Source organism: Cydia fagiglandana, chromosome 23 (assembly GCF_963556715.1).
Source record: "Cydia fagiglandana chromosome 23, ilCydFagi1.1, whole genome shotgun sequence".
In the NCBI taxonomy this organism is placed as follows: Eukaryota; Metazoa; Arthropoda; class Insecta; order Lepidoptera; family Tortricidae; genus Cydia; species Cydia fagiglandana.
The window spans coordinates 10,295,142-10,318,492 of NC_085954.1; the positions used below are offsets into that span (position 1 = coordinate 10,295,142).

The window sequence follows — 23,351 nt, forward strand, 5'->3', positions numbered from 1 at the left end:
AATGAAGGTTGAGGGAGGCGATGGCTGAGATACGCGTCATACTCGTGAACGGGTGCTGTTTGTGGAGACTGGTCTGTTAAGCTAACACGAGCTATTATACTTAGTAACTTTTATTAATTAATTACAGTGAGACGCCTCATTCTGTTCTCGTATGTTTCTTTTCTTTTAATGAATGTATTAATTATACAGGATATTGACTCTTGGAGACCTTATACATCTCTAAGGATAACTTGATAAACTATATAATCTTATAGTTCTGACACCTAGAGACATTTACACCTCTAAATATTATAGATTTTTTTTGTGTGTTTTTTTATCTGTATTTTGTATGTAATTCGACATTAAGAGACCATATACATCTCTTAGTAATTGTAATACGTTAGATTGAATTGTTAGTTTTATTTTATAAAATTGTTGATGTTATTATTTTTGCTTTTATGTAAATTCAATGTTGACGTGTAAAAGTGCCCTTGTGGCCTATTTGCTGAATAAATGTTGATGTTTGATGTTTGATGTTTGATGTTGGGAAGATATGTTAATAATAGCAACAAATACAGAGGTTATTGGCTGAAGCAAATATCTACATAATGTAACATGGCTATTTTGTTCCAAAACGTCGAATGTACTAGGTTATTCTGGAGATATTCGACTTTTAGACCGAAAGCGGGAGAGTATTGTGATAACCGTCTCACTGATGCATCAGATGCAAGAGGATATTTTTGTCCCTTAATGAAGTTACGCAATTTTAATTGCAATTGTTTGACATTGAATTTGTCATGCTTAGGTAAGTCTAGCGCATGTAAACATGTTCACTACAAGGCGAATATTGTACTTTACTCATTCAGATATAGGCTTTTTCCTATTTCTATGCGATTATCCATACATACATTATACCTACAGGTTGCTTAATTTCTATAATGGTCATTTATATAATACACAGTGTTGGTATTAATACAAAACAATTCTCGTACGAAAGATTCGTACTGTACCTAAGTTCTTTCGATGAAAAGAATCAAAATAAACATTTTAACACGCACTTGGAGTTTTGCATTAGACGATCAAATATTTATTAAAATACATTCAAAATTAATACCTATATGCGAGTGTGGACATGATGCTATATTTAACAATGCTATAACATGTAGGTAACATGGTATTCCAACTATAGTTCTCCGTGACCAAATACGAAAACGATTTGATTGCCATCGTAACCATGTCGATAAGAAACGTGAGGCTAATCCTCAAGGTTTATTGGTGTTATATGGAGAAATGTAATTACATTCTACCACGTTTTCAGACATGAGACTAACAATTTGCAAGTCGTAAAAACATTCGCAAAATTACCAATATTTCTTGATACTTTGAATAAAAATTCTCATGCAAGTTTCCACTGAGAGTTCCCGTTCAGTACGGATATGATGGTCGTATTTGTCTACGTGACAGCGTGATAAAACGGTGTCCGTCTCTTTTTATCCCGCAGAGTTAAAAAGTGACAGTTGTTTTATCACGTGGATAAATGTGGATAAAGCCATCCATAATACGCGGGCTGATTATAACTCAATATTTTTAACTGTTGACTACTGTTTTATTTAATATTTACGTAGTAAACAGTAGTAGGTACTAATGAAAAAAACCGCGCAAGTGCGAGTCGGACTCGCGCACGAAGGGTTCCGTACCATAATGAAAAAAAAGAAAAAAAATGCAAAAAAAAACGGTCACCCATCCAAGTACTGACCACGCCCGACGTTTGTTGTATGGGACCCCCATTTAAATCTTTATTTTATTCTGTTTTTAGTATTTGTTGTTATAGCGGCAACAGAAATACATCATCTGTGAAAATTTCAACTATCTAGCTATCACGGTTCGTGAGATACCTACAGCCTGGTGACAGACAGACGGACGGACGGACGGACGGACGGACGGACAGCGAAGTCTTAGTAATAGGGTCCCGTTTTACCTTTTGGGTACGGAACCCTAAAAACTATTGATTAAAGATAGAATCAGACAAGAGGCGATCTTATCGCTAAAACGCAATTAGTTTCAGACAATTTTTCTATTAGGCATCTATAGTATGCCTAGTAGTACAAAATCTTTCTTCCGTGAATCCTAAAACGCTAAAAGCTAAAATGCTAGTTAAATCATGGCCGACGCTCATTAGTCAGAGCAATTCGTGCGTAATTTGACATTGAGTGGCGAAGCTTTTAGGCTGATAAATAACGTCAGACAGATACTGTTTAGGCAAGGTCTACCTGTTTGGGTTTGTTTATTTATATTGGCTAAAAATAATAATTTTGGGTACTACTGGGCGGCGTGTATATGCCCTTTAACCATTTGACATTTCTTTCTAGTCATTCGATTTCGAACCGTAATTCTTATAGTAGAGATGCGTTTTTGTTCTAAGTATGATGGCAAGGATGTTGCCGCTACGGACTAAAGGGTTAATTCTGATTATGTGGAAAATGAGACAACCACTAATAAAACAATTTACCTGTTTTAAACACCCCTAATGTTAAGTAAATATTCTAGGAAATTATTTTCTCTTTATTAATATGTAAGTGTAAGGGGGCCACCCTACGGGTACTAGGTGGTGACTAACCCTCAATTCGACGTTTGTTATGATGTTGTACGCCATAGCAACCTGACATCGATGACAATAATTATTATTGGTTGTTACTTTAATTATTTAAAGACTATCCAGGGTCAAGACTTCAAGAGCACCCTAAACCGGCGAGCGTGTATGAGGAATGTTATGAAAGTGAAGGAAGCGAAAGAGGTATGTCAGGATCGTAGCAAGTGGAAATCCGTGGTCACTAACTAATAAGTACCTACCCTCCGGGAAACAGGCGTGATTATTTGATTATATCAGAGATTATATGTAGGTATGTATGTAGGGTGGGATGCGGAATTTTCTCACATATCGAGAGTTAGAGACTCAGTATTTTATTCTTATTCAGACATGGAATTTTAGGCAGCATTTAATGACAGGGAGGGCGTTCCTATATCGCAAAACTCTTCCCTTCTGTAAGTAAATGTTATATGCTGGTCTTCCTAACTGTAAATTTTATATATCGGTCTTCCCCACATTGGCTTTACTTATAAAATCTTATAATTAAGGTTCATTCTTTAAACTAATTTTACGGTTTCAGGGTTTCACTCACGTATTTTAGCCACTTGCGCGACATGTTGACGATGTGTTGTGAGTAAAACCGTAAAATTAGTCGGTGTCTTACGATAGTTTGAAAGTCTGTTCTACTTTAATGTTAATTATTTTTTCCTTTTTTATTGTGGGACGTACCACATTACGACAATCTATAAATTGTATGTATATGTCGGCGGCCGATCGTAAGATCAGGCATATCGTGAAATTCCTAGACACATCGTGAAACGTGAAAAGCTTTGACTCGTTCCCTGAGTGGACGGAGCCCCGCTACGCGGGGCTTCTATTTCTGGGCAGTTTGCCCTTCGGGCATCTGAAGTAACCTAACGAACCTATCCTACTACTATCGTCAAAACATTACACAGGAACATTACGATCTGCCTGATCTTACGATCGGCCGCCGACATACAGAGCGGCTACCGCGAAAACCGAAATTCGCAAATTGCGGGGATCTTTCCCTTTTACTCCAACGAAGGCGTAATTAGAGTGACAGAGAAAAATCCCCGCAATTTGCGAACTTCGATTTTCGCGGTTATAGCCCAGATCATCATGTCATCGTTGATTTTTTCACTGTGATTGACATTCATAATAATGTGTGCGTGTCTAAGTAATCGTTTGCTTGTTCCAGCAAGGCATCGGAGTGGAGCTGGTGCGCGCGCTGGACAGCAACCCGCCCAGCGTGTCCAACGTGTTCTGCGAGTGCGACTCTAAGGACGACGTGGTGAGTGTTGTCTCTCTCACGTGTAGTCTGTCTCTCTCATCGGAGTGGAGCTGGACAGCTGGTGCGCGCGCTGGACAGCAACCCGCCCAGCGTGTCCAACGTGTTCTGCGAGTGCGACTCTAAGGACGACGTGGTGAGTGTTGTCTCTCTCACGTGTAGTCTGTCTCTCTAATCGGAGTGGAGCTGGACAGCTGGTGCGCGCGCTGGACAGCAACCCGCCCAGCGTGTCCAACGTGTTCGGCGAGTGCGACTCTAAGGACGACGTGGTGAGTGTTGTCTCTCTCACGTGTAGTCTGTCTCTCTAATCGGAGTCGAGCTGGACAGCTGGTGCGCGCGCTGGACAGCAACCCGCCCAGCGTGTCCAACATGTTCTGCGAGTGCGACTCTAATGACGACGTGGTAAGTGTTACTCTAGACTGGTATCTTTTCTTCTCGTCCACTGATTGCTAAGTGGATCACATGTAATCTGTATACAATTGACGTCGCCAGTACCTACACTTCGGTTTAAAGATCAGTGTTGCCAACTTGGCGTAAATGATGCCAGATCTGGCATATTTTCACTCGCTTTGGCACTAAAATTTTCCATTTAGCATCTGGCATATTTTTTAGCATAATTTAGTCTAAGCCAAGTTTGCACCAACTTGGCAGCAACAATATGCGCCATCGCCTTATGTGGTTCATATTTTCATATGAATTTTGACTTTTGTGGACGGATGGACGTCAACGGACTATATAAAGTTGGTAAATCAGATCTTGTCAGTAGAAAAAGGCGGTAATTTTGAAAAATGTATGTGTTTAAGTGTCTAATTTCAAGTGATAAAATATTTGGCATAATTTTGGCATAATCTAGACATTAGTCTAGCATTTTTTCAAAATCCCAGTTGGCAACACTGTTAAAGATCTTTATTTCCCAAAAGAATAACAATAATTCACTTATTTGACTTATTATTCTTTATTTATGTTAATAAATGCCACATCACATAACTTAAATGTACGTGGTTGTTCAGATTTTGACTCCGATGACGCTATTTTGCACTAACTTGGCGGTGATATTGCTTACAGTATAAGGACGCACTTGAGGTAGCTCCAAAATTGAAGTTTCATCTATTTTCCATTCAGTAATTCTTGCAAATTCGAGCGATATCAGATAGGGAGATATTTAGATGAAACTTTGGCGTTTGGTGTCGAAACTTTGGGGCCGTGATGGGGGCCAAGTACACGTCGACTGTACAAAGACTTGTCGTAGAGGCTTCTGGTGACCAGAGGGCTGGCCACTATTTCGCCCAGCGTATTAGCATCGCTATACAGCGGGGAAATACGGCCAGTCTTCTGGGCACCTTGCCCGTTGACGGCGATTAGGGCAATTTTTTTATCTATATTTTTGTAAGTTTTATTATGTTTGTTAATTTCTTTCTTTGTTTTTATCAATAAAGAATCTACGATGAAACTTCTATTTTGGATAATATTCAAGTTTATGCCCTGTCTGTGCTATATAACAATATATAACATCTCTAGTCTGGATGCAACTTCGTTCGCGTAGAGGCGGTCAAACTGACCCAAACCTACCAGTATACGTTTTAAATTAAACGAAAATATATCAGTTTCCTAGGCATAGGAAGTGAAGTAAGTAGGTACCATTGTTAATAATTTAAACGAGTGCCCTATTCAGCCGCAATCCCATTTGAGCGGAACAGACAATTGGGTGATTGGAGTTAGCATTAATGGGCAAACAAATTGACGTCCGAATTGTATGGACGGAAACGTTACTGTAACGTACTTATAAACTTAAACTCTGTATCTTTAAGTATTTAAATAAAAGTAAACAAAATCTACCCTCAAACGGCTTCTTAAGCCAGTTGATGGTAGATGAAAACATGATCCAGGCGGTTTTGTAATTGGTCGGTTAGCCAATAAATGTTATAACAACCCGAAAATTTACATTCCGTCTGTATCTGTATTTAAATAAAAGGAAACAAACAATTCCTTTTATTTAAATACCTAAAGATACAGACGGTAATGATTTCGTGTTAGGTACGTTTTTGTTAAAACCTATATAAAAGAATTAAAGAATGAAAATAAAATTTGTATAGTAAACTTTAAAATTAAAAAGTTTTTTTTTCTTCTTACTATTTATTTATTTGATTTATTTGTAAATATAAAATACTAAATTAGCTTACAAATAATAATACAAACTATCTCTAAACTAAAAAGCGATTGTTCATATGGCCAATAAAAAAAAGAAGTAAACTTAGTACACAGGGGACACCCGGATTTGAACCGGGGACCTATCGATCTGCAGTCGATTGCTCTACCACTGAGCTATATCCCCACTCGCTAATACTCTTGAAAATAAAGTAAACTTAACAAATATTTGTTACAATAATGGTAATAATTTGAGTTGCATATTGCACTAAAAAAAGCAATTTTAGGGGACACCCGGATTTGAACCGGGGACCTATCGATCTGCAGTCGATTGCTCTACCACTGAGCTATATCCCCACTCGCTAATACTCTTGAAAATAAAGTAAACTTAACAAATATTTGTTACAATAATGGTAATAATTTGAGTTGCATATTGCACTAAAAAAAGTAATTTTAGGGGACACCCGGATTTGAACCGGGGACCTATCGATCTGCAGTCGATTGCTCTACCACTGAGCTATATCCCCACTCGCTAATACTCTTGAAAATAAAGTAAACTTAACAAATATTTGTTACAATAATGGTAATAATTTGAGTTGCATATTGCACTAAAAAAAGTAATTTTAGGGGACACCCGGATTTGAACCGGGGACCTATCGATCTGCAGTCGATTGCTCTACCACTGAGCTATATCCCCACTCGCTAATACTCTTGAAAATAAAGTAAACTTAACAAATATTTGTTACAATAATGGTAATAATTTGAGTTGCATATTGCACTAAAAAAAGTAATTTTAGGGGACACCCGGATTTGAACCGGGGACCTATCGATCTGCAGTCGATTGCTCTACCACTGAGCTATATCCCCACATGACATTAATAATGAAAAATACTACTATATTCTAAATAACAAAAGGCTATCGTAGGCACGTAGGCGGATGACATTCCTATAACGCCTATCAAATCGAAACCACTTTCTAAATTTGAACCTTACGCCACTGAAATATGGATGGGTATTGAATTTTCTCAAAGAACAAGATACGATGTATCCAAAGTTTGGTTCGATAGTTTTCTAACTGCCCAGATTACATTGAACTTTGACAGTGATCTTTATTTAGAAAGCGTTTGAAAACAGAAGGGTCACGTTGGACTGGTTAGTGATAATACATTTTTAAATATTGTGTAAAAATAACTTTGCGTTAATTTAGTATTGTTTAGTAGGTACTTTTCAATCTTTCCATCGATCACACATAAAACCAAATATCTGAAAGCAGTTTAATGTTCGATATAAGATTTGTTTGTAAGTACATATTTAAAGTGTCATGTTACTGAACTAAAAAAGAAACACAAAATTCCACCAATTTATTACATCGATCAGACTAATAGACATTGCTCAAATGCTCAACTGATACATCAATCCCTTAGAATAAGTAAGGTTTACTGGCAAATATTGCTATGTAACATTAAATCCGCCGCATTTGATGCTCTAACATTTTCCATAAATAAGATAAGTAATACAACCATATTTTTAAGCAATATGACCCTCGCCAATTTGCCCCAGGTGCTTGCTTGCTTCCCTGAAGCGAAGCGAAAACCTGACGCGAAGTTTTCATGAGTAAGTATTAATCAGAATGTAAATGTTTCAGACCATCACGTGTGACTGTGAGGCAACGCCTGCCTTCCAGCTCAAAGCCTTCAGTCAGCGGGGGGAAAAGGTGGAAGTGTCACACTACAGAGTTAATGTCAACAGGTACGTTTTATATGATCACTGCTTTCTACCACACCGCTCGCCGTCGGAAGAAGAAAGGAACTAAATTTATTCAAGACGCTTATAATGACTGCGAGGCAACGCCGGCCAACCAGCTTAAGCCTGCCGTAGCCAACAGGGGGAGAAGGTGGAAGGTAATACGAAGATAATATCAACAGGTATTAAGATGTTTCCTATCAACAATGTTTGCGCTTACGCGGGGATAGCTTTGCAGTCATTATGTACAAAAGAGCCGCTTCGCTGTTCTGCAGCATCCTACATCTGACTACATCCCACATCCCACAGCATCCTAGCCATGTTTGAAGGCAAGTTTTAGATGTGGCAAAATTTGTTACACGCATTTTGTACTCTACTTAAGCGACGAGAATAAACTTGCTTGCACGGATATGATGGTAATTCTGGTCTACGTATATAAAACGGTATCCGTGACTTTCTATCCCGCGGTGTTAAAAAGTGACAGTTATTTTATCACTTGGATAAAATCATCCATAATACGCCGGCCGGTCCATAAACGATATCAACGTAATTATACTTTATTTTCAATGTATAAATAAATAAAGAATAGCAGGGGGCCTAGCCAAAACACATTTCGAAAAAAGATATCGCTAACGAATCGATAAAAAATGTATGGGAATGACAGGTACCGTAGATGAGTGTGTCGAAAAATATTAACGAATACAAAAATGTTAGCCAAGTTGCAATGTTGTAACGAAACGCAAAACTTTCGTTACCGGGATTCGCCATCTGTCATACATTGCCTAGCCAAGTGACACTTTTGACAAGCGAAATCAAATCGTTATCGCCTCCTAGGTGTAGCTACGTAGCGCGAGCTATCCCCTTGCAGATAACTTATCGAAGCACAAGAAAATACCGAATAATAGTGTTTGTAAATTAGAATTTGTAGTAAAAAGCATACTTCAACATCATTGTGGGCGGCGAACAACGCGGAAGTGTCGCTTAGACGCAGGCGCCGTCTGAAAAATCGCCTCTATTGAAACTGCTTAGGAAAGGACTGCTACGATCAAAGGATTGTGGGCCGTACGCAGCATTTCACCCAAAGGATCCAATGTGACCGAGGCGCTGAATATCTACCTATCTATAGTGACAGTGTCATGGAAAAATGGATTATGCACCCACAAATGCAACACGTAACAACGTCCCTACAAAGGTAAGAGTGAGTCAATAACTTATCCCTACTATACCTACTAAAAAGTATATAAAATATGTTATTAATGCTAAAATAACAAATGTGTTCCTGTTACGTCATCAAATATAAACCGATGAACGGTGTAGATTAAATTTGGTACCCATATGCACAATGGCAAGCACTTGTTTTTCAATAGGAAAGTGAATTGAATGTGTAAAGGCAAAGGTATATAGGTAAAGGCTTTACAAATATAGATAAAGACTCGGGAACAAATGTTCTTCACACAAATAAATGCCCTTCCCGGGACGCAAAACTATCACCTTCATAGGCAAGGTCACTAACAACTAGCAATATTGTAGTGTCATCCCATATTCTTAAATTGATTTGAAAGGGACGAGACTACAGTGTTGCTAATTTTTAATTTCTACAATTTCTTGTCGGACTGTACAGTAAGCTCAAGAAGACTTGTGTTGTGGGTACTTAGGGTACTTAGATAACTATATATAGATGGTCAAACCAATTTGTCAGTCAGTAAGAACCAGGAAAACTATACTCATAGTTATCTTTTGGGTGCTAGTACTAGTATATGACAAAGCTAGTATGATTCTCTCCGTCTTTGTTTGAAATGAGACAGTCCTTTGACAAACTATACTTAAATACATAGACAACACCCATGACTCAGGTACAAAATATCTGTGCTCATTACACAAATTTCCTTACCGGGGATTCAAACTCAGGATTATCAGCTTAACCGGCAGGGTCACTATAGTCACTACCAACTTGGCCAGACGGGCTGTTGTCATACATATCAATTATCAACCATAGTATTGAAACTTTTTCATATTATGAAACATATTGTATATGACTTCTTTTGGCAGGCACAGGTACAGTCAGATGAAGAGAAAAGGTACCAACCCTGCATACAAACTTCTATGTAGCGGTGGTACCTTTTCTCTGCAGCTGACTGTACCTACACACTATATAAAAATAATCTTAACATATACTTACACAAAACATTTAGTTTTTTTTGTCATGTGACTGGTAGAGAATAAGTATTATAACCAAATGTTACAAAGTTTGTTGAAAAACTAAGCATTCATTTTGTTTCAGGTGACTTGGATATATATTGCAGCCTTGGCATATGAACCAATACTTTATGGTGCTCCAAAGCCAGGGTCAAGGGAAGAAACTATGTCACATGTACAACCACAAAAATATATTGAGTGTTGTTTTACTGTTTTAAAACACTGTACATAATATATGTACAAACAAGAATGCTTGGCTACTGATTTCATGCTGCCGGCAAAAAATACCTGCTGCATCTTTCATTAACAGATTTTCAATAAAATAAATTAAATTTTTAACCCAATCATTGTTTCATTTATTTATGGTGGTTACCACCTTAACTTTTGGTATGCTTAGCTAGAGCAGATCTGCTCCCATTTACTTACCTATATTACCTATATTTAAAAAAATGCATTAATTTTTAAAAGTTGTCTTTAAAAAACGACCGGTCTGGCCTAGTGGGTATTGACCCTGCCTGCTAAGCCGATGGTCCTGGGTTCGAATCCCAGTAAGGGCATTTATTTGTGTGATGAACACTAATATTTGTTCCTGAGTCATGGATGTTTTCTATGTATATAAGTATGTATTTGTCTATATAAGTATGTGTAAGTTATTTATTTTATTTTATTTTATTTAATTATGATTGATATATAAATTACAAATTTTTGACAGGAGCATACAAAAGGTTAAATATGAACAAAAAGCAAAGACAGTAGGTAATAAAAAAATAATATTAAGTAACAATATGATTTATTAGTTTTGGTTTCACAGGCAGCTTTTATCTTATCTAATGCATAACATCTAGGTATTCAATGTCCGCTTGACTTTTGTTAATTTCGAAAATGTTTGACGTCTATGAAGTAAATGATTTCACTGAGGTTACACTGATTCGGGCAAACCTGTCCACAATTTCACTTCACGGTTTGAATCATTACTAACGCTTAAAGTATTGTCTCTTCTGGTCAAGTAAGCCAGCAGTGCATGTCCTTAGCACTGGTAACTGTCATGAAGATTGCAGCGGCAGCTTCGACTGTACGTGCCAACTTGGCGAGGACTTCTCAGCGTGGAAGAAGAGCCCGCGGAGCCCGCTCTTGCCCGCTCTGGCTGCGCCGCCGCCTTGGTTGGGGCTGCGGGGACGACGGCTGTCTGAAATTGTTAAACTTTAGGTCAAAATTATATGCAATTAACAACACACTTTTCAAATATTACACTATATAGAGTTATTTTATCACGAAATTGTGATTAACTAAGTTAGACAAATACCAAAATATTTAATTTGCTTACCGATAAAACAATTATTTTCTCCAAAATTAGATTCGCTGTTCACTTGACACTCTTGACAGCTGACAGATGACGTTTCTTGACGGTTTTGAACGAGAACCACAGACAAAAATTAATTTTTACCGACTTGGCGCGTAGCTTGAGCGTTAACTAAAAAGATTGCCTCTTGGCTAGGTTATTATAAACATTATCGACCAGTCGCTCGCGATCGTAGAGATCGAATCGAAACGGAGCGAATGTAATTTGGCTACGGGCCCAGTTAAGTTAAGGACAACTTTTGACTTCCAGGTTCCGTGCTCGCCTCAACGTAGTCTGCATAACAGAGAAGTTGACGGGAGAGCTAAGATGCGACGGTTGGCCAGAGGTCAAAGTGGCGCTGGCCCCCGTGGGACCTCTGAAGACGTCCTCCAACGAGGCCAACCTACAACAACTAGTCAGGTAAGGACCTAGAGTTGACAATAGTTATTTGTTTTACAAGGGGGCAAAGTTGTTCTTTAACCGCTCGTGCTAATATTGATACCCGAGCAAGCGAAAGATTACAAAGAACCACGAGCGTAGCGAGTGGTTCGAGAAATGGAATCTTGAGCGTTGCGAGGGTTTCAAAGCACGAGGCTTAAACAAAATTTGCCCCCGAGTGAAACACAAAATTTTTCACCACACCAACCCGAAGCAAATATTAAATGTAAAATATCAAACAAAATCAAACCAAATCAAATGCAAATGTTATTAAATATTTATCATCCTAAATCATCATTTAAAAGTCAATTCAACCAGCAAACATAAGAAAACAACTCAAAATTTGCATTTGATTACTTTGCCTCACATGTGAATAAAATGCAATTTTGCTATTCCTTTTTGAAGTGCAAATTAAGCCTTTCCGAGCTGGTGTGGTGAAAAAGAACAACCAACTCCAAGCTGACATTGCCAGGTGACAAAACGCTTTCTTTAACAGCAGTAATCGATCTTTGTCATTAACGTGTCAGCGCGTCATTGGTCGATCTTAGGCCCAGCAACAGAGTCCAGCAGCGTACCATATGTGATCAAGTTACTTTAGTTACTGAATTATGGACAGTTTAGTGAAAACTTTAAAAACTTACCGAAAATAGGTTTTTGACAAAAACTGTGATTTTGGTAGCAAATAAGGTGAAATTGGGTATCTACGATTTTAAGTACCTAATCTTTTAGGGTACTCACCTTGTTGATACCTAAGGGCCACCCCACATTTAGCGTCATTCGAGCGTCGGCGTCTACAACTCTATGGCCGCTGCTCGACGCAACTGCGCAGCGACGTCATTTTCCATAGCGCTGACCAGACGCCGACGCTCGAAAGACGCTAAATGTGGGGTGGCCCTAAAAAATCGTCAGTAAAGTCTGTGCGGACGGAAGAGAAGAGTCGTTTACATTCCACGACTCTTCTCTTTCCGCACAGACTCACTAATCACTTTTATTAAGTACTTTTAACTCAAAGCAATTCTGGCCGCTTTATAAGCCAACCCTTATGCAGAATTAAAGCAAACAGATAATTAACATAATGCTATCTTTCCCATACATTTCGCAGAAGATTAATACAAAATACTTATATTTCTGTTTTATGTTTCAGTGACATCGTGGTGAATGCGCTCCGAAGCACGCAACTAGCGTTTAATTTGTCGCACTACCCCACGTGTCCGAGGCTGCGAAGACACTTTGACACGTCGCCGCGGCTGCCCCTCCACTATGATTCCATGGTGAGTAGAATATACACAGAAATGTGGTTCACATCTCTCCTGTGGACCTAAAATTTAAGGATGACTCATTATAGATCGGGTCGAGACGTTCGATATGTCATTTGACATGACGGCTGATCGGTGACGCTTTTCATAGAAAACGAAGCGCCGGAAGCTCTAGCTCAGCCCCGGCCCGGTCTAGCGTGATTCATTGATTGAACCCGTGTCCACATAAAGGGGGTAGGTACTATTATTTTATCAAAGTTGTATAGTGCTTTCGTATTTGATAAGATCTTGACGATGTCGCTATGGATTATGTGAATGAAGCATAAGAACCCTTCTGATGGAAAGCCACAAGTGTTGACGTGCTATGTTCCAGTTGTCTCACGACCGCATGTACGCGTCGACGCCGACGTCGGCGTCCATGTCCAACGTGCATCTCGGAGAGAAGAGGCTGCTCGTCAAGGTCGTCGGCGCTAAGGACTTGGGAGGTAAGGAACCTAATTCCTACATTAGACACGTCCCTAACGTCACGTTAATTAGTCACTCTTCCTAGGAAGAAGTCAGTGTCTTCGAACCTTCTAGAAAAGAATATAATTCCACCTTAAAGACCGGTGATACACTTGGACACCCGGGTGACGGCAATAGCTGACCATAAGGCAATTCGTCTCGTCTACTCGTTTGCTTCCATTATCATAGAAAAGTATATGAACTTTGCCCTCCTGTTAGCCTTTGTACAAAGGAGCGTGCCTATGTCGGGCCTTTGGTCGTCAATGTCCGCTCTGTTCCTGTGTTGAGACTATCTTGTCTTGAAAGAAAGTTTGGGAGCTCTATCTTACTGCAATGTGTTTCTTACCAAGCCGGTGCAGGACTCAACTCACTCCTCAGAACCCATTCACCTCAACATTTTTTTTGTTTTTGAACTCAGTCAAGTCAGTCAGCTTTACTGTTACTATTAATCGCAATTTGTGAAGGGAATCGACAGTGACAAGGCCCATTTCTCACTGCTGTAATGATGCATCAGCAACTGTGCAGCAGTAACTATCCGAATGTAACCTTTGACTCAGAATCTGTGATTTTCAGGTAAGACGGGCTGCAGCGCGCCATACTGCGTGGTTGAGATGGACGAGCCCCCGCAGAAGAACCAGACCGCCTTTAAGAAGGACACTAAACATCCGCAGTGGGAGGAACATTTCCTATTGTAAGTATGGAATCAATGTAAGTAGTATGCACTTGCAGTATTTATTCCTGGTACGGTATAGGATGCTCGGGAGAAAACTAACGTCGATTTCTTACCACTCAATCGGGCAAGGGCGTATCCTTTGTACTTTTTATTATTTTTGGTCTAATTTCGAACTAATTCATTGGCCCTTTGAGCCGGATTACCGGTTGGGTTTACTGAAGTATTTATTTGCTGATCAGTTTTTTTTTTCTTGCAGCGATCTCTCACCACAAACCGCGGAGCTGCTATTCGAGGTGTACGACCGCACGGGTCCACCTTCCCCCGGCGGAGGCCCATCCACACACAGGTACAAATATAGTCTGTCAAGCCATTTCCGCCAGTAGAAAAAAGCGGCAACTTTATATTCGTACGAGGGAGTGCACACCCTCACAGTATGGCTGTGACAGACGGATAGACAGACGCACGGCACGAGTGATCCTGTAAGGGTTCCGTGTTTTCCTTTTGAAGTACAAAACCCTGATAAACATTCAGTTTCACCAGTAACTCCTGCGATGTATTACTTATTGTTTTCCTAGCGATAACTTTGAAGATATATGTAGGTATGTACCTACTTGTAGATGTGTAAATGACCTTGAGTTATGTTACAGGTTCCTTGGACTGGGTCTGGTGGGTATAGACGAGTTGCTGGCGGCACCTTCGCAGCGGCAACAGATAGCACTTCAGACGCGCCCTATGGAAGAGCACGATATCTCGGGCACACTCACTGTAGAGGTATGTACCTAGTTTACTTAGTACCTATCCCACTGATGCATAAAGTAACTGATAATATAATCTTAGTAAAATTGAGGGTTTTTTTTTAGTTACGAGGTACATCATTAATATTTTTTTAATTTGTTTATAAGCCATAAATGACATTTGGTTTACATGCTTTTTTCCAGGGGCCAAAACTAGAGCCGTAGCTCGAGGACCACTGATATCTCTTTATTATCATACATTTACCCTCACATATGAAAATGTTTACAGTTTCTATTCATCGAGGGTGCCGACATCCCAGACCTCGGTTCCCGACCCGTAAAGATCAAAGAGTCGCTACGCACGCTATCACCCCAAGGCCACCTTACCACAACCACCAAGACGATATTTAAGCAGAACGGTTAGTGCCCTCTACCCTACTTGATGATAGGTTTGAATAACAGCGATGGTTTTGATGATCAGGGATTCGCTTCGGACGCTATATTGCATTACTAAGCTCGCTAAGATGACCAAGTTTACGCAGAACGGAGAGTAGATACCAGCCCTTCGGTAGCTTAAAGTTGTACGTGAAAAAATAAGGCAAGAAACACAATTGTGGCTGTGCGCTCAGGATTTGTGTTAACGCTGGCTTGACACATCCACACTAATATCAACTAATATGTCATCCTTCAAAAAGGCTCTAAGGTCGTTATCGTTAGGATCTACAATAGATATAGTGCTGATACCTCTACTACAGACCCACTGCCGCGCCTGCAGGCACGGCACCCGCCCCTTCCTCAGTCCCCTCAGTCGTCCTACCCCGGCGCCCCCGTGCGTACTGCGCAGGACTCAATCAAGCGGTCGGTCTATAACTACTACTGCTAGGTACTCGAGAGCTGATGTAAATATGACAATATTTATGTTTCAGGACACGAAAACTCGGCACTGACGGAGTCGGCGCTCCGAGAGTTGGAGCTGAGCCCCACCAACGCAGCCAATAAGTCCACCCTCATCATACACTCCGTGCAAAGGGTAAGGCCTCGTAGTTACGCCATAACAACTTCTTTCCTTTATGACACATAATCTCATTCCGTCGTATCAGACAAGTCAACAAATCCCATTTCATAAATCTCATAGTTCTCAAACTCAAGTATGCCGTGCCAAAGTTTACACATATTTCTTTGATTTTTGAATGCACGACAATCACGACCGCCCACGATCTAAGACAGTCGAGTTAAATCCTAAGATAAATCGCCATAATTTCGCTTTCCTTCCAAGTATGTACAGTTGGTCACTCATTGAGACGAGTGGGACTTTTCCTTTTGAATTTATGAACGCACCACGACCAATTAATTATAATACCCATTCCTCCTGACATAGCTATGATAATCACTATATGACCTCCCAAATGACGACCCAGAAGTTCCCATTGACTTTATTTGCAAGATGTTTTTAATTCGTTTGCTGACAGGTAGGTATCAATTAAAAAAATCAATGGTGTGATTTGTTTTTTTTTTGTTTTTCGAGTTCCATTTTGAAAGTTTGATTTGAATTAACATTGACTTTGTTTTTTTTTCATTCTGCCTGCGTTTTACCATGATGCATGATTTGGATTTATACAATCAGGAGCCAAAGAAGTCAATTAAGGTAAGAAAAAATTTTATACAAAATTCTCATTATTTACATTTAATGTACATATCATGTTCAAGTTGTCAGTTTAGCAAATAATTTAGACAGTTTTAGCATGTTTTTTAAGAAGTTCGTTACTTAATTTTAACCTAGATTTTGATTTGGATGTTCATTTTATTAAGAAGGCGTTTTAACGGTCAAATACTTTGATTACTTACCTAGGTACATAAATGTACCCACCTATTTATTATTATATATATTGTTTTTACACTCTTTTTTCTATCTCGGCCATTTATAAACCAAATTAAATCTCCATATTCATTCTTAGTTAAGAGTTCGTCTTATAAGTTAACTCTGCGCTGACAAAGTGTGAAAGACGAATCTTTTATTATGAAAATAATGAATTTAATAGTTGCGTTTCCTCACTTTGTCGCTTAGCAGCAGGTTCCTTTGGACGTTCTTCAACTATAAAAGTAGAAGTGTGAAAACGCCTTCTTAAAATTTGTGCTGTGTGCATACTAACCCTATGAAACCTCAAGGTCGAACTAACCGACTCCGGTAAATTCATCGAAGTGGAGCGCGAAGACACGCTAAACAGCGTGGACTCTGCAGACCTCACCAGCACCACGATGGAGAGCATAGACGAGAACAGAACAGAACAGCATGTGTCGCCGAATTCGTCGCCGGCGCGGCAAGTTCGGATCAAGGAGAATGGTGCTAAGGCGAACGGAGATACGGAGGTACGGTTTTTGTATTAACACGCACGTGGTTTGCATTTTAGGCATGTTATAGATTTTTCAGCGTTTTTAGAAAGCTATATACTGGCAGGGTATCAAAATGTATAAATAATGTATGTAGGTACTTATTATATTAAAAGGTTTAATCTGCAAATAGGCCTCAGCCTCACGCCTCACGTGAATATAGGTACCTACAGGTACGAGGGCCCTACATTTAAAGTCATGATTAAAAAACATATCAATTTTCCCATTGCAAAAAAATAAAATAAAGACTACTCGTACTTGCACCAGCCGGCACTGATCAGCGTCATTCAACAGTGAAATATTACACTGGTGGGTCAAACAGATCACTGTGTTACGTTCTTTCCTGTAGACATGTACACAAGAGTTAAGGGCTATAAAGGTTAATTTTCTTATTTAACCCTTATCCACGTAAAAAGGTCCTCCTTTTATTTACAGAACTATGATAAAATCATTCCTTACATGCCCACAAGCTGTTAACTATTGCCCACAGGAGAGAGAAAACTAGCGTGTTCGCGCGAACTGTACATTTTTCTCTCCTGTGCTCCCTTAACCTTTATAGCCCTTAACTCTTGTGTATGTCTACAGGAAAGAACGTAACACAGTGATCTGTTTGACCCTGGTATACCTACAATAAAATTTAGCAAACGTTTTAACTGTGAAAGAGGGGCATGGTGCAATGTGCAACCGACCCACAAAAGCGTATAATTTCAAACATAAAATGTCTAGCGTAAAGGTACTAACCAAGTTATATTTTCAGCAAGGAGACTACGTCCAGAAACCCGAGGAAGCAGCACCAGAACCTGCGCCGCGGCAGAAGAGGAGGAGAGACTTCTTCGGTACCATTAAAAGAAGGTGAAATAAACTGCCTATCATTTGTATAATATATATAGTATAATTATGTGCTGCCAGTGATTAATATTATAAGTTAAGATATGCTTGCTAGCTCAGAGTTTTTCAACCTATACGAAGCCCCTATTAATAAAAAAAAAACAATGGGCATATTTATTAGCCAAGATGACAATCGTATATCCCCAAACAAAAAGTAAAAATGTATAATTGTCATATTGGGTAAGCCCCGAGTCAGAAACAGAAACGAAGGGCAGTGTGTAGCGTTGCAATTTTGCGAAACTTTTTGACTCTAAGAGCGTTAAAAGAAGCTACTTATATTTTTTGTAGTATTTATTGCTTTTTATTAATTAATGTTTAAGTATATAATTTGTATCTGTGTGTGAATAGATTAGAAGTGTTAACATGTTTTTGATGTGTTTTGCGTCGGTTTTTCCCGACTTATATTTTCTCTAACCAAGTTATAAAACACTGCCAGTTTAAACATGTTTTTAGGTTTTTTTTCTTTGTGACATTAAAATTATTAATTTAATTTATATATTGAATTTCATATGAAACCTTCCATAAAAGTTGCGGAAAATACAATTATCTAATATGTAGTTGCAAACAATGTACTCGTACGTTCCGCATATACACATAATTTCAGTAAAAAAAAATGGGATCATAACCAGATTTCAACAGAATTAATTTTTGGATATTTTTCAATGAAATAAATTTTATCTTATCTTATCTTATCCGTAGCAAACAATGCGGTAAAAGTAATAATTGTTGTTTCGTAACTGTACCGCTTTATAAACAAAATAAAAAAAATACGTTTGGGGAAAAAGAAAGTGGGTTTAGGGGACACCCGGATTTGAACCGGGGACCTATCGATCTGCAGTCGATTGCTCTACCACTGAGCTATATCCCCACTTGACAATATTGTTGAATTATTTTCTCATACTTAATTAACACGTAAGTTGCGTCAGCTTTAAATAATTATCACTCGCTAAAAAAATATAAAAAATAATCTTTTGCTTAGGGGACACCCGGGTTTGAACCGGGGACCTATCGATCTGCAGTCGATTGCTCTACCACTGAGCTATATCCCCACTTGAAAGGATATGCAGAAAATGCGTTCTGTTCGTAAAACAAAACTCGTGTGGGTGGCAGATAATGCCGCGTTTGTCACGTCCGATCGATATTTCCACATTAAATATTTGTTGCTTAAAAAATCAGTATTTCACGACTCGATCCACTGAACTGTTATTACTAACGTATAGAACCGGCACAGAGAACCAGTGTTTTGCGCCATAAGTTGATGTTGTTTTGACATCAAACCAAAGAAGCGGAGCGAGTATCTCGCGACCTAGTTACTTAAACGCCTAAGCGCCATGATATATTCGGCGCTTACGACATTTTGGTCGCATGGTACAGGTTGTGATTGCATCAATTTCATTGTTTGGTATGACTTTTCTAATAGTAGGTAATAATAACTCAATGCCCCGATCTTGAAAATATATTGGTAAAAATTATGACGTTAAAAAATTGTGTTGAAACAGCTGTTTTTGTCGAATCGTTCTGTTTGTTATTAGAATATTGCACTCCCTGCACAAATTATGAATGACAAAGATAAGTTATTTAAAGTACCTATGTATTGCTCATTTCGATACATACGTATAGGTATATAATAAGTACATACATGCATTCGTTTTAACCACATTTGGTATGATTTATAGTAACATGATGCGATTCGTATTTGACGTGTGGTTCTTGTAGTTTATTTGTTAAGTAAGCAGTCTTGCGTCATACATTAATTTTCACAGCGATTTTATATATTTATGATTTAGTACATTTCGTCACAGACTCATAGATTCAACATCTAATGTAGCCAATAATCTACTTACATGATTTTAATAGTTTATTTGCCATACTATTCACTAATTCACATTCGAATTTTGAGTGTACATGACCAGAATTCATTGTAGACATTCATGTAGGTACCTACATTACCTACTTAATTAAAAAAAATTGGCATGTTATTAAATAATTCACAATCACATCGAATTTATGATTTTCTTCTATATCCGACATGCATCTTATAATCCGTTACGTTATAGGCTGGGCCGGTCGCGCACGCGCGGCGCGTCGCTGGACCTGCCGAGCGACAGCGACGTCGACCAGAGTCGCGTGCGCAGCATCAGCGCCGAGAGAAACCACCAAGGTCAGTGCAAACATATTATCACCATATTAAAATTGTACCACAAATAGCAGAAACTTCATGAATGCTGCGGGCCGTAATGCCAACATTTGATGTTCCACACCCTCCGCTACGTCGCTTGCCAAAAATTTATTCTAAAATTTTCCTGAATTCAGTCTGAATTGTACTCTTAACTTTGTGCGGTTTCAGATAAAGCCCTATCCGTCCCCAATAGAAACGTATATTCAGCGGGCGCGTCACCAGCGCAATCTGGCGACGAGTCGAGGACGTCTAGAAGGTACGTGATTGTAACCTTATATATGGTGTTTTTCAACCATTGGAGCATTGTCTTGACATCTCGAAAACGCTCGACGTCATATTTTACAAGATAAATTTTATTCATGTCATACCGAGAATCTTTTACTATGGGACCAACCAAAAATCGTGAAAAAATTGTTGGTTCTCCCATCCCATAATAAACATCGACATCTGATCAGCAAAATGATTGTACAACAGGGATTATTTTTTCACGTATAATGTATAGATATATATGGTACATTTCATAAATAGGGTTAATCCCATAGAAAAAGTTGCTCGGTATTACCTAAACACCACGCAAAATTTAGCTAAGGGTTGAACTTGAAAACATCCCGTATATGTCAAATATGTTTGTCGGGGGATTTAATAGAGAAGAATGAAAGCTCATTAGAGAAAAATAAAGTGCACTGGCTGGAATGATAAAAGCTTCTCTATTTGCACTCGATAATTATTAATGATTTAAACTTTGGTAAATTATTTGGAAATATGAGAGATACGCAATCGATACTAAATAGGATGTACATTTTATTCTTTGGAGACTATTGCTCTAGAAATATAACTCACTGTATTTTTTCAGCAATCAAAGTTGTTATTACATAGTTTATGGCTGTGGCATGGCAAGACTACATTATATGTATTATCTAACGTTCACATGAAACATATTTATGTTTATGGTATTTTACCTATACAATTAAATTACCTACTAACTAAATATGCTTATAACTGACAAATAATGCTGTCTTGCCATAAAATATTTAGAATATGTATATAAGCTGGTAACATTATAGCACTAATGGTAAATTTTCTTTCTTTCCATCTGTCAACACTCATGCGCTGGGGGTAATCGCACTGCAATCTGGTAACACTGGTTTTTCATACTAAACTTTCTTTCCATATATGGCGTGTTCAAAACGCTTATGCACGCTTACTTTCTGTCACACGAATGTTATCACTAATGTTTTAATTCACTTTTCAAATAATCTTATTTGTAACTCAATTTATCTTCTTTTACATTTTTTTAATAATTAATTTTCTTATGTAAAAATAACTTTCCAAACGTGGCAAACAATTCATGTAAATGCAATTTTATATGACTAATATTATAATGTCCGTAATGGAAATGGTCTGAACAAACTACACCACCTATCTACATCACTCTTTGGTTTTGGCGGCATCGAAAACGATGCGTATTTTTATCGCATCATGTTCGTTTTCACGCATACCTTGATGTACTAACTATCAGATCCTCCCTCAGCGAGGTGTCCGGGTTCAGCACGGCGTCGGCGCGCACGTTCGTGCATGAGGCGTCCACGTTGGTGCTAGAAACACTGGAGGCCGGCATCAGGAAGCACTACCTGGTTCCGCTGGCCGTGGCCCAGCGGTCGAGGTGGCGGCGGAAGGGCGTGAAGCTGCACATTTACAACGAGCACACGTTCATCGCTAAGCATTTGAGCGGGTAAGTTGTTTTATTTTACCAAGAAAGTTATTGTTTCAAAAGTCGCCTATCTTGACATGTTTGTATCAACTAAGACCAAAACTGTAATAAACCTATAGGTACATAGGTATATAATATTTAATTAAATTCTGGTTGGTGCTATTTGCTATTGTAATTTGGAATACGATAGATCAACTTCTCAATACAAAATATCATTTGATATTTACCATTTTCGGTGAAGGAAAAACATACTGAGGAAACCTGTACACATCCGCGAAATCCATCCTCCTGTGACCAACAGCGGGATGTATATAGGTTGAATTACTATAATAATATCATATGTGATGTGTATCAAAAATAATTGTTCGTTTTTCAGCGGCACGGTGTGCGAGATCTGTCAGAAAACGATCGCGCGGCGGCTCGGCAAGCAGGGCTACGAGTGCCGCGACTGCGCGCTCAAGTGCCACAAGCACTGCCACATCAAGGCCGCCACGGCCTGCCCTTCCTCCTCTGTGCAAAATATGGAGCTGTGAGTAGCTAGGAACGTACAGATCTGTCTGGCAGACGTATCTGGATAAACCTGCCGGGATTTAAGCACAGATATGATTGTCCAGAGATCTGTACCTAATACTTTAACAAATTAGGTACATAAAAACCAGCAAGACTGACACTTTGAAATTATGAAAAGACAATTATATTTGCTATTTACCAACTCGTTTTAACGTATTTGAGTATTACGAGTGGGTAGGTATGTGAAAAACAAAAAGGCATGCATTATATAAACATATGAAGGTCTTCATGCATTTGGTACCTACTTCAGAAATTACTTAAAATATTATTAATCTGATTCATGCTTGCAGCTCACACTAATTTGCCTACATTTTTTACCTAAAACTTACTTATGCATTTCATCTATAAATGGCAACCTACGTGATTATAAAGAAATAATGCATGACGTAAAGCAAACGTCACAAATGGTTAAGTCCATATATACAGTATACAAGATGTATGCACAATCCTTTGCAGTCGTATTTTCTTCGTTCAACGTTCGTATTTGTCATGCTACTTAAATCAACCTCAGTACTTTTTGTACTGAGAGTGACTGAAATGTCTTAACACGTTCGTGCGTTTCCGTAAAAATACGTTAGTAATGGATTATGCACAACATCTGCACCATATTTCATGTTGGTTGTTATTCTCATTCTAGGTAGTTACCTACTTTTTAAAATCTAGATTAAATATTTATGTATGGCCTGTTTTATACGGATATTATTTATTAATA

At 38.7% G+C, this 23,351-nt stretch overlaps 1 protein-coding gene, 1 long non-coding RNA gene and 7 other non-coding genes across 13 annotated transcripts in view; 2 read left to right on the forward strand and 7 right to left on the reverse strand.

Annotated features, from left to right (window-relative positions):
- Window positions 1–23,351, forward strand: part of LOC134675855 (uncharacterized) — a 90,660-nt gene that overhangs the window by 59,322 nt on the left and 7,987 nt on the right. For 3 of the 5 annotated variants that reach the window (XR_010099816.1, XR_010099815.1, XM_063534159.1), the window contains exons 3-19: window positions 3,786–3,878; window positions 7,666–7,769; window positions 11,569–11,718; window positions 12,881–13,007; window positions 13,366–13,477; window positions 14,070–14,187; window positions 14,426–14,515; window positions 14,817–14,940; window positions 15,193–15,322; window positions 15,830–15,933; window positions 16,528–16,548; window positions 17,070–17,270; window positions 18,049–18,143; window positions 20,237–20,340; window positions 20,527–20,614; window positions 21,878–22,090; window positions 22,446–22,598. Coding sequence is in view for 1 of the 5 variants with exons in the window: in XM_063534159.1 (XP_063390229.1) it covers window positions 3,786–3,878; window positions 7,666–7,769; window positions 11,569–11,718; window positions 12,881–13,007; window positions 13,366–13,477; window positions 14,070–14,187; window positions 14,426–14,515; window positions 14,817–14,940; window positions 15,193–15,322; window positions 15,830–15,933; window positions 16,528–16,548; window positions 17,070–17,270; window positions 18,049–18,143; window positions 20,237–20,340; window positions 20,527–20,614; window positions 21,878–22,090; window positions 22,446–22,598 (2,027 nt within the window). In the remaining 4 variants the exon portion in view is untranslated. The remainder of the gene's footprint in view (window positions 1–3,785; window positions 3,879–7,665; window positions 7,770–11,568; window positions 11,719–12,880; window positions 13,008–13,365; window positions 13,478–14,069; window positions 14,188–14,425; window positions 14,516–14,816; window positions 14,941–15,192; window positions 15,323–15,829; window positions 15,934–16,527; window positions 16,549–17,069; window positions 17,271–18,048; window positions 18,144–20,236; window positions 20,341–20,526; window positions 20,615–21,877; window positions 22,091–22,445; window positions 22,599–23,351) is intronic. The other 2 variants (XR_010099814.1, XR_010099817.1) reach the window with 2 other exon arrangements.
- Window positions 6,136–6,207, reverse strand: Trnac-gca (transfer RNA cysteine (anticodon GCA)). Its single transcript has one exon. It is a non-coding gene; the product is annotated as a tRNA-Cys (tRNA).
- Window positions 6,306–6,377, reverse strand: Trnac-gca (transfer RNA cysteine (anticodon GCA)). Its single transcript has one exon. It is a non-coding gene; the product is annotated as a tRNA-Cys (tRNA).
- Trnac-gca (transfer RNA cysteine (anticodon GCA)) lies at window positions 6,476–6,547 on the reverse strand. Its single transcript has one exon. It is a non-coding gene; the product is annotated as a tRNA-Cys (tRNA).
- Window positions 6,646–6,717, reverse strand: Trnac-gca (transfer RNA cysteine (anticodon GCA)). Its single transcript has one exon. It is a non-coding gene; the product is annotated as a tRNA-Cys (tRNA).
- On the reverse strand, window positions 6,816–6,887 carry Trnac-gca (transfer RNA cysteine (anticodon GCA)). Its single transcript has one exon. It is a non-coding gene; the product is annotated as a tRNA-Cys (tRNA).
- LOC134675975 (uncharacterized) lies at window positions 8,370–10,303 on the forward strand. The gene is made up of 2 exons (XR_010099846.1): window positions 8,370–8,955; window positions 10,045–10,303. It is a non-coding gene; the product is annotated as an uncharacterized LOC134675975 (long non-coding RNA).
- On the reverse strand, window positions 18,976–19,047 carry Trnac-gca (transfer RNA cysteine (anticodon GCA)). Its single transcript has one exon. It is a non-coding gene; the product is annotated as a tRNA-Cys (tRNA).
- Trnac-gca (transfer RNA cysteine (anticodon GCA)) lies at window positions 19,157–19,228 on the reverse strand. Its single transcript has one exon. It is a non-coding gene; the product is annotated as a tRNA-Cys (tRNA).